Source organism: Anopheles merus, chromosome 2R (genome assembly GCF_017562075.2).
Source record: "Anopheles merus strain MAF chromosome 2R, AmerM5.1, whole genome shotgun sequence".
Taxonomy (NCBI): Eukaryota; Metazoa; Arthropoda; class Insecta; order Diptera; family Culicidae; genus Anopheles; species Anopheles merus.
This window is the reverse complement of record NC_054082.1, coordinates 22,828,139-22,854,142: the sequence shown is the minus strand read 5'-3', so window position 1 is coordinate 22,854,142 and position 26,004 is coordinate 22,828,139. Positions and strand designations below refer to the sequence as shown.

At 47.3% G+C, this 26,004-nt stretch overlaps 7 protein-coding genes across 10 annotated transcripts in view; 3 read left to right on the top strand and 4 right to left on the bottom strand.

Moving 5' to 3' along the window:
• Nucleotides 1-290: 290 nt before the first annotated feature.
• On the bottom strand, nucleotides 291-3,969 carry LOC121588470 (dynein regulatory complex protein 9-like). Of its 2 annotated transcripts, none has more exons than XM_041906447.1 (5): nucleotides 3,680-3,969; nucleotides 3,149-3,590; nucleotides 2,800-3,067; nucleotides 2,293-2,717; nucleotides 291-2,225 (listed from the first exon to the last, which is right to left on the bottom strand). In XM_041906447.1, the coding sequence occupies exons 2-5, from the start codon at nucleotides 3,225-3,227 to the stop codon at nucleotides 1,858-1,860; spliced, it is 1,140 nt and encodes a 379-aa protein (XP_041762381.1). In that variant the 5' UTR covers nucleotides 3,228-3,590; nucleotides 3,680-3,969; the 3' UTR covers nucleotides 291-1,857. The 2 variants fall into 2 exon arrangements, with proteins under 2 accessions (XP_041762381.1, XP_041762380.1); XM_041906446.1 differs by having other exon boundaries at nucleotides 3,149-3,596; nucleotides 3,680-3,968.
• Nucleotides 3,970-4,213: 244 nt separating this feature from the next.
• Nucleotides 4,214-6,812, top strand: LOC121588471 (protein phosphatase PTC7 homolog). Its single transcript, XM_041906448.1, has 5 exons — nucleotides 4,214-4,603; nucleotides 4,717-4,896; nucleotides 5,187-5,500; nucleotides 6,122-6,260; nucleotides 6,374-6,812. Exons 1-5 carry the CDS (start codon nucleotides 4,390-4,392, stop codon nucleotides 6,421-6,423), a joined length of 897 nt encoding a protein of 298 aa, XP_041762382.1. The 5' UTR covers nucleotides 4,214-4,389; the 3' UTR covers nucleotides 6,424-6,812.
• A 223-nt stretch (nucleotides 6,813-7,035) lies between these two features.
• LOC121588469 (SCY1-like protein 2) lies at nucleotides 7,036-10,368 on the bottom strand. Its single transcript, XM_041906445.1, has 6 exons — nucleotides 10,077-10,368; nucleotides 9,272-9,877; nucleotides 8,994-9,202; nucleotides 8,240-8,912; nucleotides 7,714-8,167; nucleotides 7,036-7,646 (listed from the first exon to the last, which is right to left on the bottom strand). Exons 1-6 carry the CDS (start codon nucleotides 10,201-10,203, stop codon nucleotides 7,250-7,252), a joined length of 2,466 nt encoding a protein of 821 aa, XP_041762379.1. The 5' UTR covers nucleotides 10,204-10,368; the 3' UTR covers nucleotides 7,036-7,249.
• Nucleotides 10,369-11,240: 872 nt separating this feature from the next.
• Nucleotides 11,241-14,244, bottom strand: LOC121590611 (dynein regulatory complex protein 1 homolog). Its single transcript, XM_041910423.1, has 10 exons — nucleotides 13,928-14,244; nucleotides 13,686-13,858; nucleotides 13,274-13,606; nucleotides 13,101-13,210; nucleotides 12,632-13,027; nucleotides 12,382-12,568; nucleotides 12,028-12,317; nucleotides 11,848-11,951; nucleotides 11,621-11,768; nucleotides 11,241-11,555 (listed from the first exon to the last, which is right to left on the bottom strand). The coding sequence occupies exons 1-10, from the start codon at nucleotides 14,104-14,106 to the stop codon at nucleotides 11,439-11,441; spliced, it is 2,037 nt and encodes a 678-aa protein (XP_041766357.1). The 5' UTR covers nucleotides 14,107-14,244; the 3' UTR covers nucleotides 11,241-11,438.
• An 866-nt stretch (nucleotides 14,245-15,110) lies between these two features.
• On the top strand, nucleotides 15,111-17,516 carry LOC121590299 (U4/U6 small nuclear ribonucleoprotein Prp4). 2 transcript variants are annotated; one of them, XR_006004403.1, is made up of 8 exons: nucleotides 15,111-15,417; nucleotides 15,525-15,704; nucleotides 15,816-16,160; nucleotides 16,236-16,631; nucleotides 16,704-16,851; nucleotides 16,931-17,059; nucleotides 17,136-17,387; nucleotides 17,441-17,516. XR_006004403.1 is itself a non-coding variant. In XM_041909828.1 (7 exons), the coding sequence occupies exons 1-7, from the start codon at nucleotides 15,242-15,244 to the stop codon at nucleotides 17,277-17,279; spliced, it is 1,518 nt and encodes a 505-aa protein (XP_041765762.1). In that variant the 5' UTR covers nucleotides 15,111-15,241; the 3' UTR covers nucleotides 17,280-17,516. The 2 variants fall into 2 exon arrangements, 1 of the variants encoding a protein (XP_041765762.1); XM_041909828.1 differs by having other exon boundaries at nucleotides 17,136-17,516.
• Nucleotides 17,506-24,077, bottom strand: LOC121590298 (inactivation-no-after-potential D protein). 2 transcript variants are annotated; one of them, XM_041909827.1, is made up of 19 exons: nucleotides 23,608-24,077; nucleotides 22,831-23,159; nucleotides 22,266-22,315; nucleotides 21,123-21,199; nucleotides 20,954-21,040; nucleotides 20,734-20,868; nucleotides 20,554-20,646; nucleotides 20,401-20,470; nucleotides 20,255-20,331; nucleotides 20,088-20,166; nucleotides 19,807-20,000; nucleotides 19,644-19,738; nucleotides 19,500-19,569; nucleotides 19,342-19,392; nucleotides 19,169-19,270; nucleotides 18,688-19,086; nucleotides 18,440-18,598; nucleotides 18,230-18,364; nucleotides 17,506-17,895 (listed from the first exon to the last, which is right to left on the bottom strand). In XM_041909827.1, exons 2-19 carry the CDS (start codon nucleotides 23,115-23,117, stop codon nucleotides 17,716-17,718), a joined length of 2,340 nt encoding a protein of 779 aa, XP_041765761.1. In that variant the 5' UTR covers nucleotides 23,118-23,159; nucleotides 23,608-24,077; the 3' UTR covers nucleotides 17,506-17,715. The 2 variants fall into 2 exon arrangements, with proteins under 2 accessions (XP_041765761.1, XP_041765760.1); XM_041909826.1 differs by having other exon boundaries at nucleotides 20,554-20,649; nucleotides 23,608-24,076.
• A 348-nt stretch (nucleotides 24,078-24,425) lies between these two features.
• Nucleotides 24,426-26,004, top strand: part of LOC121590296 (histone acetyltransferase KAT6B-like) — a 42,625-nt gene continuing 41,046 nt past the window's right edge. Inside the window, exons 1-2 of the mRNA XM_041909812.1 lie at nucleotides 24,426-25,336; nucleotides 25,396-25,576. Coding sequence (XP_041765746.1) covers nucleotides 25,419-25,576 — 158 coding nt within the window. The 5' untranslated portion in view covers nucleotides 24,426-25,336; nucleotides 25,396-25,418. The remainder of the gene's footprint in view (nucleotides 25,337-25,395; nucleotides 25,577-26,004) is intronic.

Below are 26,004 nucleotides of genomic sequence, written 5' to 3'. Positions count from 1 at the left end.
GGTGTGATAAATTCACCGCAGATATGCTACATGCACAGCGTAATTGTCTAGAAACATGCACGCTATATGCTGTGTGTGGTTAGCTAACGGAAAAGATTAATTAATTAATCGTATATTCTTGCCAGCGATTGTGCGATCAGGTGTCTCATTTAATGGTTTTTAAGTGTATATTTGGTGTTTTTTCACGTTCCGTTTTGTTAAATAGTCAAATTGATAGGATACCAACATCTAGCTAGTACTTTCATTATCACCAAAAACACCAGATATCAGCGAATTTAAATAAGAAAATAGGATTTTATTTTAAATAGTATTTTATCTTACAAACAGATACAGGGTTTCCATGATATACAGGGTTTCTCACGATTTAGTGGTCGGTTCCCACCAATTTTTGGTTGGTTCCCATATTTTTTTGGTGCGTTCCCACGGTTTTTTGGTCGTTTCCCAGAATTTTTTGGTCAAATTGTATGGATATCCAATCGCAAAATACCAATAAATTATGGGAACGAACCAAAAATCTATGGGATACGACCAAAAAATCGTGGGAATGCACCAAAAAATCATGGGAACTGACCTTATTGGTCAGGTTATTGGTTATTGGTTATCGGGGAAACCCCTGTAATGTAGCCAGTTTTTGTTATTATGGATAGTTATTACAAAATCAATAAAACGATTACAATGTAATGTCGCAATTATATTTTTTTGTATTATTATTTTTTTACAAACGTGCCTATAGTTCCTGCCATACTGCTTTTGACCTCAGATGATTTGAACGTTTTCCGTAGAGTGATTACAAAAACTGCTCTTCAACGTAATCTCAATTACATGATTGGCCGTTAAAAACTCGTTTCATCATTATGAGTTGCAATTCGATGTACTAAACTTGCCGCGATGTTTTAATAATGCTGGCATCTTACGATTTTATGTATAATGGATTTAAAAAAGCATATTTTTTACACAGTTTCCCACGAATTCCGTACGAAATGCTTTATTGAATTGTATTCAACAAAGCTTGGAGTTTTTTTTTATTGGAAAGATCATGTACAAAACACAATGAAATGATAAAAAAAACATAAAACTGGTTTCGAATGCTCAACTAGAGGCTTCTAGCGCACTCATTAACGGACGTTGGATTCAGTTCTTTAATGATAGTGAGGGCAACCTTCATTGGCAGATCAATCGACCATGTCTGGTGGCTTAAAATCCCAAAATTAATTGCAAGTTGCAATTGCGCTTCGCTCTACGATTTCACTATGTCTATGGGTCATTTAATGGCATGCCTATTCACATACCAAGACACGTGCTCACGGAAATTAAAGTATTACTGTACTTCCCTTTGTCGTTTTCTTCACGTGGTTTGAGTGCAAATGTTCAAGGTACAAAAAATGAATTGAAAAATAAACGTAATATCCATATCCAATCAGATGATCCCTGTATGGTTTTCTTATTTATGTTTATGGTGTAATAATGGTGCGTTTCTTTCTGTGTTTCTGTCCTTAGGAAATATACTCTACTGCTGTGACTTGAAAAGCTCTTCAGTCTTGTTGATCCAACAAACTTGTTTGTAAAACTTCGAGGCGTTTACCAAACCTTTTTGGCGCGATCAGACGATTCGCCAACGCGCTGACAATACCACGTTTTAAAAGACGAAGCAGAAAGAATGTCCAATGGTCTCGTCCAGTCGTCTGGTTGAGCCAAAGAGGTTTTTAAACGCCTCGAAGTTTTACATTGTTGATCTAAGCAATTAAAAGGACAAATTACATGTTGCAAATCTTTATCATCGATAGCTAGATTATAAAGAGATAGCGATAGCGTTGTTTAAGAAAAGGTGACCTTACCTTTCACTCATTCTCATTCACCTTACTTTCCCTTCTTTCCCTTCTTCGGTGCCTTCTGGGGCTTTTGCTTTTTCTTGCGCTTAAACTGTCCCAACCCCTTGCGGACCATCGTGCCGCGCCACCAAGACTGGATTTTGATCGCCGAACGCATCTGCTTGTTGGCGAGTGCTAGCTGCTGCTCCCGCTCCTTCATAAACTCGGCACAAATTTTCAGATCCTTCTCGCGATGCTTGAACAGTATCGTCATCTCCTCGAACTGCACCTTCAGGTTCACGATCTTGTCCTTGTGCTCGGCAATCTGTGCATCCAGCGCCTTTATCTCCCGCTGGTACTTATCCGTCCAAAAGGCGATCTTTTCACTGATCTGATCGATGCAGTAGTTGATGTACACTAACATCCGGGAATGGAATGAAACATGGCATAAATGGTTCCCACTTCTCTAGCAAGCCTTCCTTACCATCGATTTCGCTTTTCAGCCGCAACTCGCGCTCAATGTTCGCTTTCGTCAGTGTGGCCGTGTGCGCGAGTTCGTTCTCCTTGCCCTCGATGATGATGCGCGCCTGCTCGTGCCGGGTACGCTCCCACTGCTGGACCAGCTTCGTCTTGATGTCGTTCTCAATCCGTGCGTCCTTGAGCTTCGTCTCCAGGTCGAATATTTCGTCGTCGAGCTGCTTCAGCACGTTCTTGCACTCACGGTTGACGCCCTCGAGCTGGGTTTGCAGTATTTTCAGCTTTTTCTCATTCAAGATACTGTCCCGGATCAGAATTAGCTCCTCCTGTTCGCTTTGGATGTCGTTGTCCATGAAGGTTTGCAGCGTTTCGAACGTACCGAACTCCGCCATCTCCGTGTGCGTGTCCGACAGCAGCTTGCGTAAATTGGAGCTGCAATAGTGGGGGATTGCGAAACATTAGTCACAAGTAATTTAATTTGCCGTTAACAAAAACCCATGCAACGATTCCCTACATGTCATTCTGCAGCTTTACGAGAATCATTTTTCCCATCGCCAAATCGACGACCATATTTTCGCTCAGCAGCTGGTTCTTGTACGACGGATCGAAGCGGACGTGCATCGGCGGCTTCCGTACGATCGGGGCGCTCGTTTTGTCCCCATCCCGGTTGATGACGATCAGCTTGTATGTCGCTTCCTCGATTACGATGTTTATCATACCACTTTCCATCTCGTTGAACATGGCTTTCGGGCCGAGCTGACTGTGAGATTCGGTCGTCGATGCTGCGTGAAGGGGAATTGGTTACTCTTGCTCAAGCTTTGGTCGGGAGGTTGAAGAGGTAGTTGGAGGATTCCAGCACTTACCCCTAGTTGTGGTGTCGCTAACATCTTCACTCTCGGACGATTCGGTCGAATGAAAATTAGGCTTCGATAGATCACACATACCGATGTGCGTAATGTTAATTCGTTAGTTAACTTTTATTGTGGATTTTAGAGGAAACAATTTCGCATTCTTATTCCGTACTTTGAGCCACTTGTTTGACGCCTCCGAAAATTGTGTCCTAGCAACGGCAGGTCGGTGGCGACATGCGCGCACCGGTCGCATGCTGCCTGCTTTCAAAACATGGTCAATTCAAAAAGGCACACTTACATACAACTGAAACCGGTATAATTCAAAAATGCTATCGCTATCGCTTTAGGTCGCACTTTGAAAGCTGTTCTACGGTCTACACCTTCTGCCGCTTGTTGGATTCTCTGTCGCCCTCTTCCGGTTCATCACTACTTTCACCATCAGCTGCTCCCTCTTCTGTAGCTAAAAACGGTAACGGAAAGCTTACTTAACGACATGCAACACGGATTTCGTTTGTTACTTCCAGACCGGAACATGAACATTACCTTCTTCCGTGCGTTCCTTTCGTGCACTACCCGAGCTCGCATCCCGTACCACAATCGCGGTGAGCAGATCGTTCAACGAATCCTTTACCACTTTGATGCTTGAAATCAGCTCACTCATGTTGCTGCCCGTGACCTCTTGTGTGACCGCCTCGGTAGCGCCCTGGCTTTTAATTGTAGCTTCGATTGCGGGCATTTTTTCGCGTTGTGAAACTTGTGAATTTGGTCTGTGCAATGTTGATAAACAAAGCCCGTGCCCCGTTTGGGAGCCTGTCACGTTTTGGCAGTTGAATTTGCAGGGTACGTGCATCACAATAATGTGACATTTTAGCAGAAACAAAATGAAGGATATAATTTTTCTTGTGCAATCTTTTCGCATTCTGTATTATTTTTTACATAATTTAAGAAACTCCCATGTTTAACGCTACTCGTTTTGTTTAAATATCGGTCCAAAACCAAAAGACCTTTTCGTACCTTTGCGTTCAACTGTCAAAACGTCACGTGACAGCGAACATGTCACGATGCCCTACCCATGAACCGACCTGCCTTCCAGCCCAGAGTGAATAAAGAATTAGCACGAGTGGTCCAAAGTTTTGTTTACGATTCTTGGTGCAATTTTCGCTTCTTTCGGCCGTGTCCGCGTGCGTGTGTGTGTGTGTCCGCTAGTGGGCTGCCCATGATTCAGTAATCCTTTCACGCACCCTCCCAAAATAATGCGATCCTGGACGACACGATGGCTTTCTCGAGCGTTGCACCAGAATTGGCAAGCTGCAAGCGCCACTGCGGAAAACAAGCCCCGCACCTACTCGCGCTTCATCTCCGTCGTCAGTGGCTTCCCGAAGAACCTGGCCCAGTCAAAGTACAAGCCTGGTAAGATGGGGGACGATGCGTGGTTCATCGCCAACACCAAAACAGCCGACGTCCTCGGTAAGTAAAGACCAGGCCAGGACCAGACTGGACCCCCCGCGCACAGCATTACATGATGTTTTTTTCTCACCCTCTCCCTTCTTCTACTTCTGCTCTCGCTCACCATCTGACAGGTGTCGCTGATGGGGTCGGCGGATGGCGCAGTTATGGAATTGATCCGGGCGAGTTCGCGATGGTGCTGATGAGGAACTGCGAACGATTGGTAAAGTTTTCCCGCTTCGATCCCATCAAGCCAGTGAACCTGATTGCGTCCGGATTTCGGGAACTGCAGGACAACAGGAAATGCATTCTGGGTAAGGGGGACCGTTTCGATGGCGAACCGTGTCACTCACGAACAAGCAAATATCATGTGCCCTCTCGCTCTGGTAATCGCGTGCGAGCGAAAGCAAAATACCGTACCGCACGTGTGCGTGTGAGTGTGTATGTATTTGTGGTTGTGACCGTGACCATTTCATATTTTTGCACAACACCGCCCTCCGGGCGGTTTCGGCCCATAGTTGGGCGGTGTGATGGTTGCACATCTGGGCTGCATCAAGATTAAATAGTGAACCCTCTTTCGCCTCCATTCCGTCTCGTCCCACAGGTAGCAGTACTGCCTGTATAGTGGTGTTTAATCGCGAAGACAGTAGCATTTACACGGCCAACATCGGCGACAGCGGCTTCATCATAGTGCGCAAGGGTGAAATAGTGCATCGCAGCGAGGAGCAGCAGCACTACTTCAACACCCCGTTCCAGCTCTCCCTACCCCCGCCCGGCCATACCGATGTGTTGAGCGATAGGCCCGAGTCGGCCAACACGACCACCTTTCCCGTGTGCAACGGGGACGTCATACTCGTCGCCACGGACGGTGTGTTTGATAATGTACCGATCAAGCTGCTAGTCGACACTCTCCAGCGGGTAAGTTGATGTAGTAGTAGTAGTAGTAGTAGTATTGTAGTAGTAGTAGTAGTAGTAGTAGTAGTAGTAGTAGTAGTAGTAGTAGTAGTAGTAGTAGTAGTAGTAGTAGTAGTTTCACCACCACCACCGTCATGTGGGGTAGTGCGCGGTTGGTAGATGAAATGAGGATGAGTGCGCCCCCTCTAGGCACGTGATGCAAGCGTACGGTAATTAGTAATCGTTTTTGTTCATTTACGGTGCAAAGAAAAGAACAGAGAGACAGAGAAAGAGAGAGAAAAAGAGCAACAATGTTGCTATTTTAGTAATCGACGGCATTTTGCCTAATGTTTTTATTAATGAAGTCATTTTTTTACATGTTTAGTGGCATTGAAGGCAAACAAATGACCGACATGGTTGACTAACCCTGCAATTCGGTTGTATTTTTCACTCTGTTGTTTGTTTATTGTTATTGGAACATCCTAATCAGCACTTGATCTTCATATATACAGTTCAGTAGTTTTTTTTTTTTGCAATTTTAATCATTTTTTACGTATCCTCTTATACACACATTCTCGTTGTTTGAAAATACATTATTTTAGCAAACTTGATTGCAAATTAATCCTAAAATTTTCCTCATTGCAGGTGGAAGGAGAAAACGATCAAGTCAAGTTACAGATGTGTGCAAATTCGATTGCGCTAATGGCAAGATCGCTGTCGTTCGATAGTAAGTTTCTATCGCCCTTTTCCGTAAACGCTAGGAGAAATAATATCAATGCAATGGGTATGTATTACTTATTTTAACCATTTAACAGCTATTTCCCCGTACTAATTTTGTGTGTGTGTGTGTGTGGCTTTCCTTGTTCCACTATCTCTCTCTCTTTCTCTTTCTACTAGGTGGAAAACCAGACGATATAACCGTAGTGTTAGCGACAGTAGCTCTGTAGCCTCGTGCATCAGACAGCATGCATTCGAAATGCTGGCATTGTGCAAAACCGAAAACCAACAAACATACAAAAATTAGAACGCAGAACTGCGCGGCCAGGAGCAGCATTACTGGGGAGGAAGAAATTACTCTAATAGAAAACGGGCGCGTGTGGGCAGGCGAACGAACTTCTTAGGCAAATTAAGTTAGCGATTGCGGCAAACAAGGAAACGCGAAGGAAAGGACAAACAAAACACAACCACCACCCATGCAAAGAGAGTTATCCAGCCCACAGCAAAATGGGTGGGAACACTGGACGTGCTGGAAGTGCTGGCGGAACGGAACCATACATGCAACGCGAAAGGCTGTTGGAATAAATTTTGTTGTAGCTTTTAGGTTTATTGCTTCTTACATTAGTTTCTTATTATTTTTCATGCTCTTTGTCTGAGGCCGCAAGACAAAAGGGTTCCTAAGGCGATCAAATAATAAAACTTCGAATCGACCCATTTTGTAAGGATGTAGAAGGGTGAACGTCTACAAAATAGGCGAAACAATTTAAAACTCTTAAAACCGTCTCCTTTCAATTCCCTTTTTTGGGGGGAAAAATAACAGAATAACAAGAAAGAATACGGAATACGGCATCAAATGGTTTTCTTTTTTATTACTGTAGCTCTAGATACTGAATGTATGTGTGAAGTGCCGCGTACAATTAGTGAACATGGAAGTGAGAGAGTCTCCCTCGCTCCAAACCAAACAACACGTGGTGCAGTTGAACAGTTGAACAAAGCTGGGTGCGCGTAAGTCGAACAATGTGTAAGCCGGTTCTATGCGGATGCGCTGCAGTGAATTTACTTTTGCAAAAACTCCATAATGTCCTCCTTCGAGAGCATTGGACTGGTGGCCGATTTGGCCGACGCCTTGCCGCCCGTCTGCGAGGGAGTGGGAATGAGCGGTTGCAACTGTCCGTACGGGTTGCTGCTGCTGCTGTTGGTCGGGGAGGTCAGCTCGAGCCGCTTCGTTAACCCCGTCGAACCATTGTTGTTCATCCACATGTTGGAAGCCATGGATGCTGCGGGTGCTGCTGCTTGTGGTGCCATCATGGGCATTGCGATGGCCGGCGGAGGGACTTTGTTTTGTAGCGTGGAGGAAACATTCTGTTGCTGCTGTTGCTGTGTAAATAGATTGTAGTTGTTGCTGTTTTCCTTTGCGGTCGCTGTCATCGGAGATACGCTCCAATTCAAATTGCTGAAATTAAATTAATTTTAAGTACATTAATAATGAGGATAACAAACTTACTAAGCTCATTCTTTACCTTTGGGGTTGAAGTGGTTTCAGTTGTAGCTTCATTGGACCGCCACCTGCTTTCCGCTGTTGTTGTTGTTGCTGCTGCTGCTGTGCCGTCGATTGAGCCGTTTGTTTGGGAACTGGTGACGCTGGTGATTGCATAAAATCCCCATACAGATCGTTGCCACTACCAAACCCTAAGCTACCAAAGGACTGCTGCAGTTCGGATTGCTGTTTTTCCTGCAAGCTGCTACTGCTGCTGGTACTGGACGAAATGGAACCCGCCTTGCTGCCCAGCTTATCCCCCTGCTCGTCCTCAATCTTGCGCGTAAACTCCTTGATCAGTGCAATGATGGCATTGAACTGCTGCAGCGAAAGCCCATTCACGATGGTCATCGGGAAGAGATGGGGTAGCACCTTGCAGGCAAGCACATCCTTCGGTATGCCTAGCCCATCCGTGTTGAACGATATTTTATAGACACCTGCAAGCCGAAAAAGGGAAAATGCAATTTTGTGCACACCAACCGGGCCCGCCCGATGGCAGAAACACTTACCAACAATCGCCATGATAACGGCCGGCTCGCGACAATTCACGGACGGAAGGTACGACACGATATCGTCGATCATGACCCACTTGTCGATTTTCGGTGCCAGCTGCCCCAGGCAGAGCAAACATTTCACCCGCACCGACACCAGGTTCGTGCCGGAGCAGAGCGTCTTAATGCGCGGCACCAGCCCACCCTTGATCGTGGCCTTGTCCAGATGCACCACCACGGACGGGATGATCGAAAGGCAAAGCTCCTGGATTTGTTGCGATTTCGATTCGAGCGCTTTGTAGACGAGCGGCAGCACGCTCGCCCGTATCTCCTCCGACGGGCACACCTTCAGCAGCACGTCGAGGTTTTGGAAAAAGATCAGCATTATTTGAACCGGCTCGTCCAGCAGCATGACCGGCCGCAGATGGGAACTGACGTGCTGCATGTACTCGGCCCTCGTACAGCTCGCCGTGATGGTGAGAATGTTCGTCAGCACGAACGGTATCATCGAACAGTTGACGAACTCTTTCACCAGCAGGGGCAGGATGCGATACAGCCGCACCCGGTGCGGAATGTCGCCGATGATGGTGGCGAGCCGCTTGTAGAATTCGGACTTTTCTAAGTTATCCTTCGGAAATAGCGTTTCCAAACTGTCTAAACATTGCACATATTGGTCACAGAAGTATGAAATCTGCAGAGAGGGAATGGATTACGTTCGTGTTGTATTCGATTTCGATTAGAGGAAGGGCCGTCGGTCTATCCGCCCACTTACCTGAGTTAACGACTGCAGCGTCGGTCGAGCCTGAGGATTGACGCTAAGCATTTTCTTCACCTCCGATCGCAGCGATTCCGGGATCGCGGTCAGCTTCGGTGGTCCTTGATTGCTAAGCTTGGTGACGGACTGCTTGTACCCGTACAGATCCGACGAGGCGTCAGGGGAGGGAATGTTTTCCCGTGTATAAATTGTATAAATTAAAATACCTTAAACGGGATTACAAACATTAATACAAGCCCTTCAATAAGTGAAGCTGTCGCCTTGTGTCACACTACCTAAAGAATAAATATCGGTCGAATCGTTACAGGTGTTTTCCAGTATCAACTCCGGGGCCGTCCACTTCGAGCCCGGGTTGCCCAACAGCCGGCTTTTGAAGGGATGGTTCCCCACCGGTGTCCCGGGCGCCCTTTTGCTCCAGCAAAATCCAAACCCAAACAGCTTCCACACGCCCTGCTTGTTGACGATGATGTTTTCCGTGCAGAGATGCCGATGCACCAGCTGCACCTCGTCGTGCAGAAACCGGATGCCCTTGATCAGCTCGAAGATGCCAAACTTGGTGTCGAACTCGGACAGCTTGTACTCCGCCAGCAGCCCGGTGTTGGAAACGTTCGTCGTGTTGCCGAGCAGATTGGCCAGGCTGGCCACCACGGGCTCGGTGGCGAACGCGATCGTATCGCGGCTTTCCTCCATCGCGTGCTGCACCGTCAGTACCTGTGGGTGGCGTATCTTCGTCAGCTGCACCACGCCGCGCCGTATGTTTTCGCAGATCTCTTCCCGCTCGTCTTTGGTAAACAGCTCTAGCTGCTTCTTGTCGAACACAAATATGGAGGCCACCTCCTTCGTCGTGCGTTTGCTGCCGGTGTAGATTTTCCACACCAGCTCTGAAGGGGAAGGAAGGGAGAGAAACAGAAAAGTGTGAGCACTGTGTTATCAACGTTGATGGTGAGGTGGCTTGCCAAACCACGGAACTCGGATGATTCATTCTTCGATCAGCACGAACGTTCCGTATGATCCAACATAAACAACGACAGTCGTTGTTTAAGGAATGGCACCCCGCACACCACACATCCATCACATTACCTGTCCCTGCGGATCCAATATGTTCAGCGATATCATAGTCCTTGGTGAGAGGATTCCCCAGGAATACGGCCGACAGGGTGGAGACCGTCTGTGAAACGGACGAATAAATCTTGTTTATGGCATCCATGGAACTGTGCTGGAATGTTGAAGTGAATTTTAACCGCTGGGTACAACTATTGCCGATCCGTTTGCGCTTTCTTTTTTCACGATTTTTGGGATAATTTTTGCCACAAACTGGAAACCAACCAACAGCGCCCACTTTTTTCTGTTGATTTGTGTTTTTTTTTTCATCTCCCTTTGCAAACGTCAACCTGACATCTCTTTCTTTCCATTCGATGTAAACAACGCACGCACACAAACGCAAGCGACTGGAGTGTAGTGATGGGTAAATACGATTTTTTACCGGAGTCGGATTGATCCGACTCCGATACCCCTCGGAGTCGGACTTGGAGTTACTCCGGACTGTTTTACCGGCGGGGGGAGGGGGGGGTGCACGAGCAGACCTCCGGACTCATCGACTCCGAGTCCGGATCAGTCACTCCGGATCACTCCGGATCACTCCGGATCACTCCGGATTACTCAGGATCACTCCGGATCACTCCGGATCACTCCGGATCACTCCGGATTACTCAGGATCACTCCGGATCACTCCGGATTACTCCGGATCACTCCGGATCACTCCGGATCACTCCGGATCAGTCTAGAGGACATGTGTAGCCGTGTAACTTTTCTTAGTCTCTTTTGCCTTGTCCTTGCCTTTAAATCTTGATGAGTGAAGCATGCATACCTTTCGGGCACGTTCGGGGTATAAGCTCTGTCCCTCTAATGTTAATCGTGAAGATAGAATCATATGCCATCAGCTGTGCATTCCGGCGTGGGCAGGCCCGTGGACGCCGTCTGTTCGCAGACATTCAGACTCATTCGGACTGATCCGAACTGATCAGAAGTGATCCAGAGTGACCCAGACTCATTCGGACTGATCCAAACTGATCCGAACTGATCCGGAGTTGAATCCGGTTGTGATCCGGAGTCGGAGTCATATTTTGCGCACCGGAGTCGGAGTTGATCCATGACTCCGCTCCGGATTACCCATCACTACTGGAGTGACGTTTGCGTCTACGCGCCGCCGTTGCAGCAAAACTAAAGCACGCTGCGAGAAGAAACTGAAAACGATTTATTGATAAGTAAATGAGTCGATATTAGGTTTTATTGGAACCCTGCTCACGCGATAAGATTTCAAATGAAAGATAGCGAAAAGAGTTCACCGTTACACACCACGCATTAATTTGATTTTAAATCACCCAAAAAATTCAAATCGTTACAGAAAAGCATCCAATTCAAACCGTGCACGTGTTCCGTTATCTAGAAATCGTCGTTCAACGGTTTGATCAACATTTTTTGCATAATGTGCTGCAGCTCTTGGTTTTGTTTTCGCAGGAAACTACACTCCTCGTCCAGTGCATGCCTTTCGCGGAGTACCTGGTAAAAGAAAGCAAAATAACGTTCATATCTCCGCGTGGCGCATTCGAAAACTCACTGCATACCTGCAAGTATTTACTCAAACTTTCTTCCATCGTATCCCAAACTTTCATTTGATTGGGAAGGAAAATGTTCTTGAACGACTCCCAAAACTTACGCGTATCGGTAAGTGTGAGCTTAGCTTCGGCTTTAACTTCCGCTTGAGAGTGTAATCTGGAATTGGAATCATTACAGCTCCTTATCCTATTTGTGGTTCTAAATAGGAGAAAACGAAACCCCTTCCAATACTCACGCCTCATCATCGTCCTCGCAGAACATCTTTAGTGCCAAAAGATCCCGCGACGTTGTAAGCGCCCTTTGGTGTGTATCGACCTCCCTGTTATCAACCGAAGAAACCTGTAAAAAATAAATAAATTCATATCCTTGCCGAATTCCCAACATCCTGCGTCCTGCAGATGGGCTCACAACTAACATCCGAGGTGCTGCATGCATCCTCCGCATCATTCAAATGCTGCACTTCCGAGTGGGTGGACTGCAGTTGACGCACACCATCCATGCTGTCGATCCCAAGCGCATTCAGCACATTGTCCATACAGATCAGTGTCATGCCGCAACTATCGAGCTGGCGATCTTGCAACGCCGTTTCCAACTTTTTATCACTCAGAAAGCGTGACTGTTCGAGCAAATTTTTCAACCGCGTGAAATCGTTCTGCTGCTGCTGTTGCTGCTGTTCCTCTTTGGAGTTGGTAAGGCTTCGCTTTGCTGGAAGATCGCGCAAAAAAAAATGATGTTACTAAACAATAGAATTCCACCACTCCATACTTACTTTTCGCTGTGCTGGGCAGCTTCGGTGTGCATAGTGGATCATAGTTTAGCAGCAAATCCGAAATGGCACTCAAATTATTGGTCCACTTTCGGTTCAAGTGCTGCTCGACGAGTATTTTATCAATGGCCGATATGTTTTGGATGATTTCAAAGCATTCGTCACGATTCAAGTTCCAAATCGAGCGGACCTACAAGAACACAAAAGACCTTACGTACTCGGAACATGCAAGTGGCACGCTAACGTAACTTACCCGCTTATCGTACGCTTTCTTGGAGCATTCCAGTTTACTGCGTATGTGGTCCACGCTGTGATGCAGCTTCTCTATCATTTTAGCCGTCTTTTCCGTCTCAATGTAGTAGGTAGTTTTCGTGTCCTTCAGCTTATTGCGCAGCGTAAAGATGGTTTCGTGCAGCTTGGCCAGACGACGCTTTTGGGCGTTCTTTACCATTAGGTTTTCGTCTTCCCGCTTTTTCAACACCTGGAAGCTGTAGTCGAGCTTTTCCGAGTTCAGCGTGGTGTTGGTTTTAATCTTTTGCAATTCAATCGCAAGCGCCTGGGTGTCCTTGTCCAGCTTTATTCTGGTGGCTCGTGTTGTCTCAACGTAATCGAGCTCGATTTGTTCTATCTCTGTTAAATTTGCGAGCAACTGGAAAGAGATTGCCAGTAAATTGATTGATTTCAACAACAAAATTCTTAACCGACATTCCTCAATATCTTACCCGTTCCTTCTTTTGCTTCACTTTGATGCGTTCGTTTGTGGCTCGCTTTGCATAAACGTCATTCCAGTTGAAATTGGCCGCATTCTGCAAGATGACTCGTTCCTCCTCAACTGAAATTGATCAACAAATTCTTAACCACCAATTACGCCTCTCCCATTCCGGCCTCTGTGTACCTGTTCCTTGAATAAGATCTAAATTTTCCTTCAGAATGCTTTTCATTGCCTCCACCTCCGTATCGGCCCGATGCACCAAACTCTGAATATCGACTATCTGCTTGCGAATGTCCCTAGCGTACCGATCATCAGCCGCCTGCAGCTCCTTCCGGCACTCAGCAATGATTATGTCCTTCTGTTTCAGCAGCTCCTCGACGCGGTTCTTCTGCAGCTGCAGCTCATCGTTCATCAGCATCGGATCTTTCAGGGCTTTGATTTCGGTCCACTTTTCGAAGGTGGTTTGAAATTTTGCTACCGAATCTACCGACTCGGTATGAATCTTGCTCAGGAGGGCTATGAAAACGAGGGTTAGCGAAAGTTTTAGGATCGTGCACGATACTTTCACACCTGCTACAGAAGTTGTTCTACTCACATCCCTTAATATCCGCCTCTGCCATGCGACGTTCCACCTCGTGCCTGTCGCTGGCCACACGCACGTCCTCGATAAGTTCCAGCCCATCGCGCATAAGTTCCGCGATCCGCTTGTCCGCATTTTTCAAACAGATGCGTATCCTTTCCTTATCCTCCGCGTAGTTTAACGGGATACTTCACAGAGAGCAAACAAAATAGGTTAATGTGTTCATATCCCTGTGAGTTGCTGTTCATTCGACTTACTTCTTTTTGCGGAATCGATTGTCACGCACGAAGCTCTCGACGATACTATGCGACCGTCCTTCCAGCAATGCCGATTCCACTAAATTGAGAAACAGTGGATTGGCACCGTCTTTTGGTACAGCGGGCACCGTTCCTGAGTCGGTACTTTCCTTTTCCGGAACCGAATCTTCGGCATCCATTCTTTACTACCTTAAATATGAATTTTAAAATTGAAGAAAAGGCAGCAGACAAGCAAACGGAACGGTAGCGGACTTAACTTTTTTCCTCAACTCAGTTAAACAAATTTGTGGTTTAAATCACTTCAACAACCGTTGCCATGGCTATGGCTGTCTTCTTGTGCTAAAAACGTTTGTACTAAATAACAAGCGCTGCCTCTCGCTGTCAAAACTACATTTGACAGTTGGCGCTTTTGCTCATGACCAGAGTGACCAGAAATACCGATTTATCTGTATTCCTACCGATTTTTGATATGCCTACCGATTCACAGATGAGCCCCCAAAAATACCGATTTTTCATTTATCCTACCGAAAATCACAGATTTTTTCTTAATACTGACCAAAAAGACATGTAACCATCTCCCAAATCACTTATTGTATTAAACTCTATATGGAAATCACTAGCAACCAGAACCAGAAGTTCAACAGAGACAACTAAGGCCCGTGTCTGCACTTCAAGTCGAACGCGCTGATAAAATTTTATATTCAATTTGACAGATAATGTAACCCGGCGCTCTAGTAGCAATAGAACACGACATCGAACATGAAAAATGTATAGGACTTCACATGTTCGATTTGTGGGTTATCACATCGAACATGTAAAATTCCATATATTTTTCATGTTCGATGTCGCGTTCTATTGCTGCTAGAGCGTCCCAATCATTCGTTGGGTTAAATTTCCTAGTACAATTTTCAGATCGACACTTCAGAACGGCCTCATGTGACCGCTATGAACCAAATCTAAACTATCTCCTTTAAATAAATGAAAGATGTTATTTTCTCGTGCTGCTCTTCATGGGACAGATTAACTTCCATCTCCGACAAGCCCCCCCCCCCCGCTCAACACTTCAAAGCCTACCGAAAACTACCGAAAAAATCTTTAACTCCTACCGAAAACTACCGATAAAATTATGATGCGCCTACCGAAAACCGCAAAAATAATCTGGCCACTCTGCTCATGACGCCGGCGAGCTCTAAATTTGTTGATGTTCGGAAAAACAACAAGCGAATCGTGCACGCTGCAACAATTTCAAGGCATTTTGCTGGTTAAATAAAGGTGCAAGTTATTTCCCGCGTGCGCAAACATCCCCGTAGCACAATGTCCGACAGTGAGCAGAGCGTGTACGCAAAGCGGACGAAAACAATCCACTACGGTTCGCTGGAGGAATCGGATCGATGGCATGTGGACCGGAAAGACAACGATGCGGATGGTTCGGGAAGGACCGACTATAGCCAGCTAACCACCGCAGACTACATGGCCTTGGATGAGGATGTGTAAAGTATCGCCACTCACATAATCTCCCGCCCCCACAACAGTAGCCTCTAAAGCACACCTCTTGCTAACCTTTCCTCTGTTCCGAATCACTTGCATTTCATTTTAGCGCCAAAGAGAAAGCAGCACTGCTGGAGGAATTCGAGCGGAGGAAAAAAGCGCGACTGATTCACGTCAGCACGGACGACGGTGAGGTGAAGAGTGCACTGCGGAAGCTGAACGAACCCATCTGTTACTTTGGCGAAGGTCCCGCCGATCGACGGTTACGATTGAAAGAACTGCTCTCGGCGTACGTACAGCCGCTGCTGGCTGCTTGTTCCTCGAACCGGTTTTCACTTTTCCCTGCTAACCCTTTTATCTTTCATTTTTCTCTTTCTCTCTTTTTTTTCATTTTCCTCAGACTTGGTGAAAAGGGTTTGCCGGCAGCGAAACCGGCTAAGGAAGAGGAGAAACCGAAAAGCCAGCAAAAGGAAACGAACGAATCGACCTGGTATCACGAGGGGCCGGAAAGTTTGCGTGTGGCACGGTTCTGGATAGCGAATTATTCGCTGGCCCGGGCCAAGAAGCGGCTGGAGGAGGCGAGCGAAAAGGTACGCCAACATTCGGCCACCAAGGCGGGCCGGATGGTGGAGCTGCAGAAACGGATCCAACAGCTGGCGCCACAATGCAGCCAGGTCGGCGATACCCGACCAATCACCGGCTGCACCATCAACGAGGACTCTACACTACTGCTGACCTGCAGCTTGTAAGTACGGTGATGTGTAGTTATGTGGGTTGAAATGTGTTGTTGATTGTTTCTCTTCCTTGTGCGCCTCAACAGGAGCTCCCTGTGCAAAGTATGGTCCGTACCCGACTGCACCCTGAAGCAGACGCTCCGTGGGCACAAGTGCAACGTAAGTGATGTGGCCTTCCGGCCGGGTGTTGCCAACGATAGTAAATCGGAAGTAGCGATGGCTTCTTGTAGCTTCGACGGTTCCGTTAAGCTCTGGGCGTACGACAACGAAGAGTCGATTGCCGACATCAGCGGGCACGTGCCGCACCGGGTGGCGAAACTCGCATTCCATCCCTCCGGTCGGTTCCTGGGGACGGCCTGCTACGACGCATCCTGGAGACTGTGGGACCTGGAGCAGAAGCAGGAGGTGCTGCATCAGGAAGGCCACACGAAGGCGGTTCACTGTATCGCTTTCCAGGTGGACGGTAGCGTGTGCGTTACTGGGTAAGTACAGGGAGCGCGTAAAATCGCGAGAGTTACTCGATTTGAAGTTAATATTTATTTCTCCTTCACAAGTGGTGTGGACGGGTTTGGCAGAGTGTGGGACTTGCGGACGGGCAGATGTATCATGTTTCTCGAGGGCCATCTGAGTGCGATTTATGGGGTGGATTTTTCGCCCAATGGTTACCACATTGCGTCGGGCAGTCAGGACAATTCGTGCAAGGTAACGAGGGAACCGTTTTTTTTTTTGTGACACAGTTATATCGGAATGTTTGCTTTATCATATTTCATTCCCATTTTAGATCTGGGATTTGCGAAGACGACAAATGGTGTACACAATTCCCGCCCACCTCAACCTTATTTCGGATGTAAAGTATCAGAAAAATGGTGGCAACTTCCTTGTGACGAGTAGTTACGACAAAACTGCAAAGGTAACGAGCAATATGGCGCTAAGACGCTAACAGAACAGCAGCTAACCATTTCCGTGTGTATCGTTTTACTTTGCAGATTTGGTCCGATAAAACATGGCAACCGCTTAAAACGCTTTCCGGGCACGACGGACGGTTGGTTGGTGTAGACATTTCGCACGATTCCCAGTACATAGTGACTGCGTCGTACGATCGCACATTTAAGCTGTGGGCATGGGACTAGATTGGGGGGGGTGGGCGCAAAAGGTACGACGCCCCCTGTTCCGATGTTCTGCCCAGGCCAATCAATAAACCCGTGGAAGTGTATCGTGCGAGAATGGTAACACAGTGTGTAAGTTTTTCAATTATGAGAAGCATTTAATTGTAACAATTCATTGTTATTAGGCAATTAGAGGAATCTGTCAAAAGCAACCAACAACAAAAAAAAGCTGAATGAAGCACGGCATTTATTTTGCTATTACTAGAACAGAATATTTATTTGGCTAAAAATATCAATAGTGTAGTGTGGTGAGTGAGATGTTGTGAGCATATGTTGCAAGCATTCAATTCTATGTACAAATCGCTAGGGTTTTTTTTTCTCTCTTTTTAAATCAATTGCACGCTCGAAGCCCGTCGTTTGTCCACGGTGTGCTGCTCGTTACTGCCCATAGAAGCAAGACTTAAACCGACCGTTCCTTTAGCTTCGGTCGCAAAATGCGCAGCCCCACCTTGCCCTGGGCCGTTTTCAGCAGTGAAGCGCACTGTTCGATGCCGCCCGCCTCCAAGCTGTCACCGTTGATATGCGAAACGATATCACCGAGCTGAATGCGTCCGTCAAACTCTGCCGAACCGCCTGGGACCTGCAACGAAGTGAGTGAGATGCTCTGTGTTAGTTGTACAATAGCATACAGGGGTTTCCACGAGTTCTTATAGCTGTAGAACACTTTATTGGCTCTTTCTTGCGTGAAATGAACGCAATGTAATGGGAATTGGACTCTTGGAATTGTAATTGGAATAGCACCCTTGTTGAATAATTCCATCTAGAATTTCGAAGGAGCCTGCTAAATAGGATGCTAGCGTCTAATTTCTATCATATGAAATTCACTTCCCATAAGAAAGAGTCAAGGAAGTGTCCCACAACTATGAGAACCCCTGGGGAAAACCCTGTAATTGATTAACCTCCCCCGTACGAACCAGGCTGGTGATGACGATGCCCTTCGGATTGCCGGCACGGAACGTCAGTCCTAGATTTTTGCCCGGTTTTTTCATCAAATCCACCTCGACCGTTTCCGTCGTTGGTGGGTTGGCACGGTACACGACCAAACGGACCTATTCAACATGAAACGTAGCAATTAATTGGTATTTGGCGGAAAGATATGGCTGCCCTCTTCCGACTATCCCTACCTTCGGGTGTAACTGCTTGACGGCGCGCTTGATAGCTTCGCTCGTGCAAGTGTTGTTCACCTTGAAGCCGTTGATTTCCACTATCTGATCAAATATCTGCAACCGATTGTCCTTCTCCACCACACTCTGCGGCAGAATGTCCATTACTGCGGCTCCCGACTGCAGCAAACAATAACATAAAAAGGTACAGCGTTTTACCACCAGCGCAACATGTGTGTCAGCATGTCAGCAATGTTCCGTCCCCATACCTTCACCAGCGAATCACAGCCACCGGCCACAATGATGCCGAGCGGTTTACCCTCGGTCGGAATATCGATCACGGTGAAGTCATTGTCATTGATCGGTGCCTTCAGCGGGTCGATGACCTCTTTCGTAGGCGACGGTTCCGGCTTGGTGCCGTGCGGTGTGCCGGCCCGGCTCGTTGCCAGCGTTGCCATCTCTTCCGGCTTTTTCTTGCTCGGCGTCGTGCCCGGTACTGCCGTACCGTTGGCCGGTTTCTCCGACTCTTTCTCCTTGTTGGGATTGCATATCTTCAGCGTAATGACGCCTTCCGCCTTCTTCAGCAAACCGGCGGCCGTTTCGTAATTGCAACCGAGCAGCGAGTCTCTGTTGACGGCCAACAGCATGTCACCGATCTTTAGGCCACTCTGCGGATGGTATGGACAATGTGAATGGTGTCCATTCAATTCGGCATGTCAGCGAAAAAGGGAATTTGAATGTCTTACGAACCTTTTCCGCCGTTGATCCTTCCTGAATATCGGATATGAATATGCCTTGACCAGCGATCGAGTGTTTGCCTTCGATGATCATGATGCCCAAGCTGGAGGTGCCCTGTTATTGGGTGGTAGGAGAAAGTGGTGAATGTTATTTTTTCGTCCCAAAAGCCTTGAATCGATGCGAACCTTTTTCACGGTGATTGTTTTCACGTCCTTAAACTTCTCCATAATATTATCCTGTCGTTCGTCGTCGAAATGGGGTGCAAGACAAGTGAAAGAAAATGATATTGTTACCAAGTGAGCAAGTTTACGATGGTTGAAGGTATGCTGGGACCAATACATACCGTATAGTCAATATCGGTGGGGAAATGCTTCACCGGTTTTACTGCCATATCGTCCGGAGATGTCTTTTTTCTGGAAAGTAATGACGCAAATTGTAAAAAAAGGCCCCTCAACTTGATCCCTCATCGCCATCACTGCCACCGTACCTTAGCACAATAAACTTAAGTGTTGGACTGGCCAGGTTTTTGATCATCACCGAGCAGTTCAGATGACATCGCCCATGGAGAACGGTTCCATTTACCTGAAACGGTAGCACAACGACTAAGTATTGGATCGGACTAATGAAGCCCGAAAACCCCTTGAACCAACCTCCAGCACTTCATCGCCAACGGTGAGCGATGTTCCGGCGGCCGCACCCTTCGGATTGATGCCCGCAATAAGACAAGCCATCCGCGTACGGTCCCGGTGACCGCACAGCGACAGTCCGCACGTTTCGTTACTGTCGCGCAAGATCGTGCAGACGTCCACCTCGCCCAGCCCGGCGTAACGCTTCTTTATCTTTTCTGCAAAGTTGAAAAGGGCAAACACATTTGATTACGCTGTTACTGACCCCTTTGCCACACGATCTTCAACGCGTCAAGATGCCTTACTCATCGTGTAGCCGTAATCATCCTCCTCCTCGGCGTCCTCTTCGCCGATCTTGGTATTGCCAGCCGATGCACGGTCGATCTACACACCAAGCACAATCGAGAATGGAATGGGACATTAGGTGCGGGCGATACATTAAACGTTCACCCCAGCCCGGGGGGCACCTTACCTCCACACCAGCTTTGGTAAAGGTTTTGCCTTCCATCTCACGGCTGTCTTCCTCATCGTCGGAAGAATTTTCGGAATCTGTGGAGCAGAGAGCAGAGTTTTGTAAGTGTCTACGTAGTGCGGGTCCATGCACCGTCATATCCTTACCGGTAGACTCTTGCCGTGCTTTCGGCACCGAAAGTGTCTTGTTGTCCTCCGGTGTTGCAACGGGTTGTTTCTGAAATGTAGCACAACAAGAAACCCCCAATCAGTGCTGAAGATGTACAGAATACCCCCTTTTGCCGTACGGCTGTATCACACCTTTGGTTTGCCATCCTGGATGTACTCCACCTCGGGCGTTTTCGACGGCGTTACTGGTGGCGGAACTTTCTTTTGAAGCACCATTGGATTGGTCTGCTGTAATGAGGCCCACACAAGACGAGTTAAAACACTAACCCGGGGGGGTCAACGATCGGTGCGCCCTGAGAGGAGGATACATACCTCCCTGACGGTGCGCTCCAGGCTCTGAACCACTAGGACGATGCGATCGTTGGCAGTTTTAATGTAATTGACGGCTTTCTCATGGGAAGCATTTTCCAAACTGTTCTCATTCACGGCTAGTATTCGATCGCCAATCTGCGAAACAAAGAAAAGGACAGTCAGCGGTGGCAAACTTAAGACAGAGTGAGGAATGCTTCCGTTCCAGCGGTTCACCATTCACCTTCAGTTCGCCACACTTGTCGGCCGGACTTTCCGGGATGATGCTTTTGATGAACAGTCCCGACGTAACATCGCCACCCACATTGACCTGAAGGGAGAAAAAATGCAAAAATGTGTAAACACACACACACACACAAAACCGTGGCAAACAGTACCATCGCGCGTCTTACCTTTCCTCCAACAATACTAAACCCGAAGGATGACTTTTCCGTCTTCTCGATGACGACCTTTTTCTCTGGGCCCCATACTGCAAACAAGCAGAAAATAGTGCGTGTATGTATTGTTCAACAAACGCACAACATTAATTTAAAGTCCGCTGCTGCTGTTTTCAAAAATGGAAGCTTCTTTCCCACCCTGTTCGCTCGCTTTTGGTGTCGGTTTTTAATTTCACAAATGGATGTCAACCACACACGATACGGTCTTACGTAGACATCGGTCCGGATGACGCTACGAATGGCAATGAAGGAGGGGGGGTGGGTAGTAGAGAAGAGGAAAGGGGGAGAGGGTGGAGGATGGGCCTACTGACGACATCATTATTGGCCACGTGAGAATAAACCGACCCGAACCGGATCGATGAGCGACGCAAAACAGCAGCAGCCCATCGCCGCCGCCTGACCGCCGGTTCACGTGATTGCTCCGTAATCCCAAGCGAGTGCCCGAGCGAGTGTGGGCCCGAGATTCTGCCCTCCTTGTGTCTGCCGATTCGTTCGGAATCGTAAGGTCGATCGATGGTAAGGGAAACCTTTTAAAAAACACACCACGCAGGACATGCTCAGACACATATACACACACACACACACATGGAATGGAAACGTGTCAAAGCGTGGTGCGGTTTGGCGCCAACACGGTTTGGCATTGCAGATCAGGGACTTATTGATTGATTTTGATTAAATTTACACACAACAATATTTTGAGAATTACCAAAGCGCTGACTGCAATTTATGCTGATTATGATAATAAGTTATTTGATAATTTAATAAATTGCGTTAAAATGTAGCTATTTTTAAAACCGTGATGGAGACGCTTGGTAGTTCATGTCCAGGTGCTACGCTAGCTGAAACGTGATTCGGGTTTTCCTCACTATATTAAATTATACCTGATATCGCACACTAAAACACACACACACACACACATACACACACTCACGCGCACAGAGATAGTATCTGTTATCAGTCATCCATTTGAAAACAAACAAAGGTTTTGCGGGCGCAGTTTACACATTGCACAAGCCCTTCCCTTCACGACCCGCCCGGGTTCCGGGCAATTAAGCGGACAGCGGAAACTACAAACTACAATTCACTCGCAATAATTACCTTCCAGCTTGACCGATCCCGGTAGTGCGCTAACAGTCATCTCTGCCGTCCTGCGGAATGATGGCGGAAACCAGACGAAGAAAAAAACACCTGCAGTTAGTTGCAGTTGCTCGTACCGCAAGTAGATACCGACTGAGACCACCGTGCTGGAGGTAACCGTAGCCAGACCTTGCGGATCGTGGCTGGTAAAACGTACTATACTACTACGGCTACGTCAGTGCACAAACACGCATGGAAAGGGCAGTGGAAATCCACTGCTGAGTGCACTTTTTTTAAAGGTTCCCTTTGCCAGCATCGGCCAAGTGCAGAGTGCAAAACCAACCCAAGTCCACCAGTTACAAAGGGGCGTGAAACCCCGCAAAACGATACACACGTACGGGTATGTGACGATGTTCTAATTGGATTAGCAATGGGCGCGATACATACAGCAGCGGTTTTACGCGTTGGCCACGCGTACCAAGTGTCTACGGTTGGAAGGCAAAGGTTCAGAGCCCAGAGAGTTGAGCAGTTGGTTCAGTCGGCAGCTAGCGGTTCTTGTGTCTCGGGAATGTACAATACGCGTTACCTTTCCTTGGACGGACTCCGCTTCGCATCGGTTGTCGGCGGGACCGTGTCGGCGGGCGGGCGTGCGGTCGGGACGGGTTTCGCGACCGGATAACATAGCGGCAGCTTCCGGTTGCTCTTGCCACTGTCGGATGGTATTTTGGCTTTGGTGCGGTAGTGGTCTAGTTCCTTCAAATAGATGCAACTGTCGTCGGCCGGTTGCAGCGTGCCCTCGTCGTAGTCACGGTAATACTGGATGCGGTACTGGAACAGGCCTATCCCACTGTTCCGGTGTCTGCTGTACTCCATCTCATGCTGAGTGCTGCCTGCTCATCGTGGTGGTTGGTATGCCTAGTTTGGTGCGTACGGGTTTCGTTTTTAATTTAGTGCTTTTCAAACAACAAATTAAATCCTACCGTATTTACAACGCTATCTTTCAAAATAATACACATGCAAAGTGGATGAAGCGGGGGTTGAGAAACAATAACCACGTTTAGTTAAGTTTATTAGTTAACTTTGACGCTTAAATAAACCAAACAGTCGTGTTAATAAACATTAATTAAATATCACATCCTATATGCATGCTCGAAGCTCCCTACAAGACGTTGCAGATGAAAAGCAAAGGAAGGTCATGCAAGGCTGACGGGGAAAAGGAGGGGCAGAACAACCCGTGGATAAAAAAAGTCCTTAATGCAGGCATCCTTTTGCCAAAGCCTTATCCCGTGGATAAGCCTCATGCAATATGTATACAACAAAAAAAAGACATGAAAAAATCAACAACATCTATTTTATCACCCACCCGCGGGGAAAATCACTTCGTTGTACAGTTGGACTATGGACTTCTACGCGTTTTCTTTAACAAAAGAAAAGAAAAAAAGTAGTATGGCACTAAGACAAATCCTTCGATGTGCTGTTCCGCTCTTCCGGATGAGTGTACTTCGATGCTGTGCGAACTGCTTGCTGCGATGCAAACATTCCCCCGCCCCTGGCGTAAGTTGTGCAGGGTACGAGGTAAAGGATAACAACAATTCACTCTGGCTTTGGTTTTAGAGGAACGTAGGAAGCGGCTGCTATTTCTTCATTTGGCACACGTGCGTTGTATAGTTTGTAATTCCTGGTGCGTAGGGTATGTAAAAGCCAGCAAGGTAAACGTTTGGCACAAGTACGAAAATTCCGATGGTGATGATGCTCTGAGGTATCGTTTTCTGTTTCTCCCCCTACTCGGGAAAAGCTCCGAGCCTGTGTGGTACGGGGCTGGTGGGGGGTTGATTGGAAAATCGTTATCCGACAAAGGCAACTGTGCGCCGTGCTGGAAAACTGCGGGCATGATAGAATGACAGTTGGCGCAGTTGGATTGAGGAAAAAATGATAAAAAGACAAATTTTAAATAAAACTGGAGGATGAAAATAACCATAACATACTATACATTGGTGTTTAGTACATAAACCAAACGAGAAACGAACAAAACAATTGCAAATGCCTCGAACTTTAGCACTTTTCCGACAAATTTCAGTTGTCATCCACGCGATTGTCGGATCAGCAATCTCTACCTCTTCCAGGCTTTGTTTGCATACATCGGTGTCTCTCGCTCTCTCTCGTCTTTTGACGCATTCCCAACCCCTCCGTTCCAGTGCCAAGGGCTGATGATTCTCGATTGCGTTTATCGACAACACCAGCAAACACGGGCGGCCAGGAATTGTGCGAGAAGTGCAGCGGCGGAATACGTGGATTGTGCAAATAGCGAACGGTAGTAACGGCGGTTGTGTGACAAGAAAGCAGCAAACAATTCAACAACACCAGTCACTGTTTTCGTCCCTTCTTTTTCTGATTGTGCTGCGAGTGACGGAAATCCGTCACGGGCACGACCGTGTGTGAAATTCGATCGTCATTCCAGTACCCGTGCTGTTATCGTTTGTGTGCGAGTGTATACGTGTGTGTGAGCGCAAGTGTTTTGTATCGGGCGCAGCACCACCAGCAGCAGCAGCAGCAAGTGTGTTTAGCCCCAACGATATCTCGCATTGGGTGCGTGCGTACACAACTGTACATAAAAGGGGTGGGCAAACAGAGGCAGGACGGATGGTGCAGCGCTAACGGTGATAATCGAAGCAACAGTAACATCCTCCCGCAACACCCCCGGTACATCTCGTACCCACGCCGCTTCGCTTCTCTGCTACACCCTCGACAAGCGGCGGTGATTATCATCGGCCGCGGAAAGGAAAGCCCAGTTCCGTTCGGCCCCACCTTACGGTCGGTGCTCTATCCGTAGTATCTACAGCGGTATCTCCTTCTCTGCGTTATTATTCTACCGATTTCATTCAACGATCAATCTTGTGACAGTATTATTTTGAAAGTATACAAAAATTGTGCATAGTGTTTAATGTGTGTGTGTATTTAGCGTTTTAAGTAAAGTGTGTGTGCTTGTTTTGTGTGAAAAGATTTCATTCTGCTTTTGGAGCGTTGTGATTTCGATTGGTTGTGCACTGCCAGGAGCTGCTGTAACTTTTCGGAAGGAAAGAAGCCTTCCCGTGGTCAGTTGCTATTACTACTACGACATAGATTACTACTACTACTACTGCCTCCTCACCAGTGTGTGCCTGTTTTCCGCGCGCGATGGATCCATTAGAGCAGGCGCGGGTTTTTCTCGATTGCTTCCAAACAAACGCCAACCCGGACGATCCCCTACCCGTGTGGGTGCCGATCTACCACCTGAAGCAGGACGAAATCGAGCCCGCCATCATCGATTGGATTAGAACGTATTTGGATCAGTTGTAAGTAACTGCAACCACTGCAACAGGATAACGTTGATGGAGGTGGTAAATGGTGTCAGTTTTACGCACGCAGCTGTGCAAGTGTAAATAGCAGCGCGATGAGTCGCCAAAACATTCACGACAATTTCCTTTCCCTCCCCGATATCCCCCCCACCCCTGAAAACATGCCCTTTGCTGACACGCACATGAGTCATTTTTGTTATTATACGCGGAATCACTCTGTATGTGGTGGTGTGCTGCGAGACCATTGCACCACACACACACACACACACGTACCAACGCTCTGGCGAAGGCGCGACATGTGATATACAGTGGTGGCATTTAGCATACGTGCAAGCAAGGGCGTCTGTCGCTCAAACATTGATGTCATCTTTGTTTTCAAATGTTTATTTTACTTTTTTATTCATTCATAATAAACACCTTCCAAT

What these genes read in the sequence shown, in the direction of transcription:
- LOC121588470 (XM_041906447.1), bottom strand. Translation starts at nt 3,227, where the DNA reads ATGTGTGATCTATCGAAGCCTAATTTTCATTCGACCGAATCGTCCGAG. An exon ending in TAGCGACACCACAACTAGGG is followed by an intron (nt 3,068 to 3,148) that starts GTAAGTGCTGGA and finishes CCCTTCACGCAG; the next exon opens with CATCGACGACCGAATCTCAC. An exon ending in GTAAAGCTGCAGAATGACAT is followed by an intron (nt 2,718 to 2,799) that starts GTAGGGAATCGT and finishes CCACTATTGCAG; the next exon opens with CTCCAATTTACGCAAGCTGC.
- LOC121588471 (XM_041906448.1), top strand. Translation starts at nt 4,390, where the DNA reads ATGCGATCCTGGACGACACGATGGCTTTCTCGAGCGTTGCACCAGAAT. An exon ending in CAAAACAGCCGACGTCCTCG is followed by an intron (nt 4,604 to 4,716) that starts GTAAGTAAAGAC and finishes ACCATCTGACAG; the next exon opens with GTGTCGCTGATGGGGTCGGC. An exon ending in CAACAGGAAATGCATTCTGG is followed by an intron (nt 4,897 to 5,186) that starts GTAAGGGGGACC and finishes CTCGTCCCACAG; the next exon opens with GTAGCAGTACTGCCTGTATA.
- LOC121588469 (XM_041906445.1), bottom strand. Translation starts at nt 10,203, where the DNA reads ATGGATGCCATAAACAAGATTTATTCGTCCGTTTCACAGACGGTCTCC. An exon ending in GACCGATATTTATTCTTTAG is followed by an intron (nt 9,203 to 9,271) that starts GTAGTGTGACAC and finishes ATCCCGTTTAAG; the next exon opens with GTATTTTAATTTATACAATT. An exon ending in CGCTGCAGTCGTTAACTCAG is followed by an intron (nt 8,913 to 8,993) that starts GTAAGTGGGCGG and finishes CCCTCTCTGCAG; the next exon opens with ATTTCATACTTCTGTGACCA.
- LOC121590611 (XM_041910423.1), bottom strand. Translation starts at nt 14,106, where the DNA reads ATGGATGCCGAAGATTCGGTTCCGGAAAAGGAAAGTACCGACTCAGGA. An exon ending in AGATCTTATTCAAGGAACAG is followed by an intron (nt 13,211 to 13,273) that starts GTACACAGAGGC and finishes GATCAATTTCAG; the next exon opens with TTGAGGAGGAACGAGTCATC. An exon ending in AGAAAGCGTACGATAAGCGG is followed by an intron (nt 12,569 to 12,631) that starts GTAAGTTACGTT and finishes GTGTTCTTGTAG; the next exon opens with GTCCGCTCGATTTGGAACTT.
- LOC121590299 (XM_041909828.1), top strand. Translation starts at nt 15,242, where the DNA reads ATGTCCGACAGTGAGCAGAGCGTGTACGCAAAGCGGACGAAAACAATC. An exon ending in ATGGCCTTGGATGAGGATGT is followed by an intron (nt 15,418 to 15,524) that starts GTAAAGTATCGC and finishes ATTTCATTTTAG; the next exon opens with CGCCAAAGAGAAAGCAGCAC. An exon ending in CTACTGCTGACCTGCAGCTT is followed by an intron (nt 16,161 to 16,235) that starts GTAAGTACGGTG and finishes GCGCCTCAACAG; the next exon opens with GAGCTCCCTGTGCAAAGTAT.
- LOC121590298 (XM_041909826.1), bottom strand. Translation starts at nt 23,117, where the DNA reads ATGGAGTACAGCAGACACCGGAACAGTGGGATAGGCCTGTTCCAGTAC. An exon ending in GGGATCGGTCAAGCTGGAAG is followed by an intron (nt 21,200 to 22,265) that starts GTAATTATTGCG and finishes GCTTGTTTGCAG; the next exon opens with TATGGGGCCCAGAGAAAAAG. An exon ending in GCTGTGATTCGCTGGTGAAG is followed by an intron (nt 18,599 to 18,687) that starts GTATGGGGACGG and finishes TGTTTGCTGCAG; the next exon opens with TCGGGAGCCGCAGTAATGGA.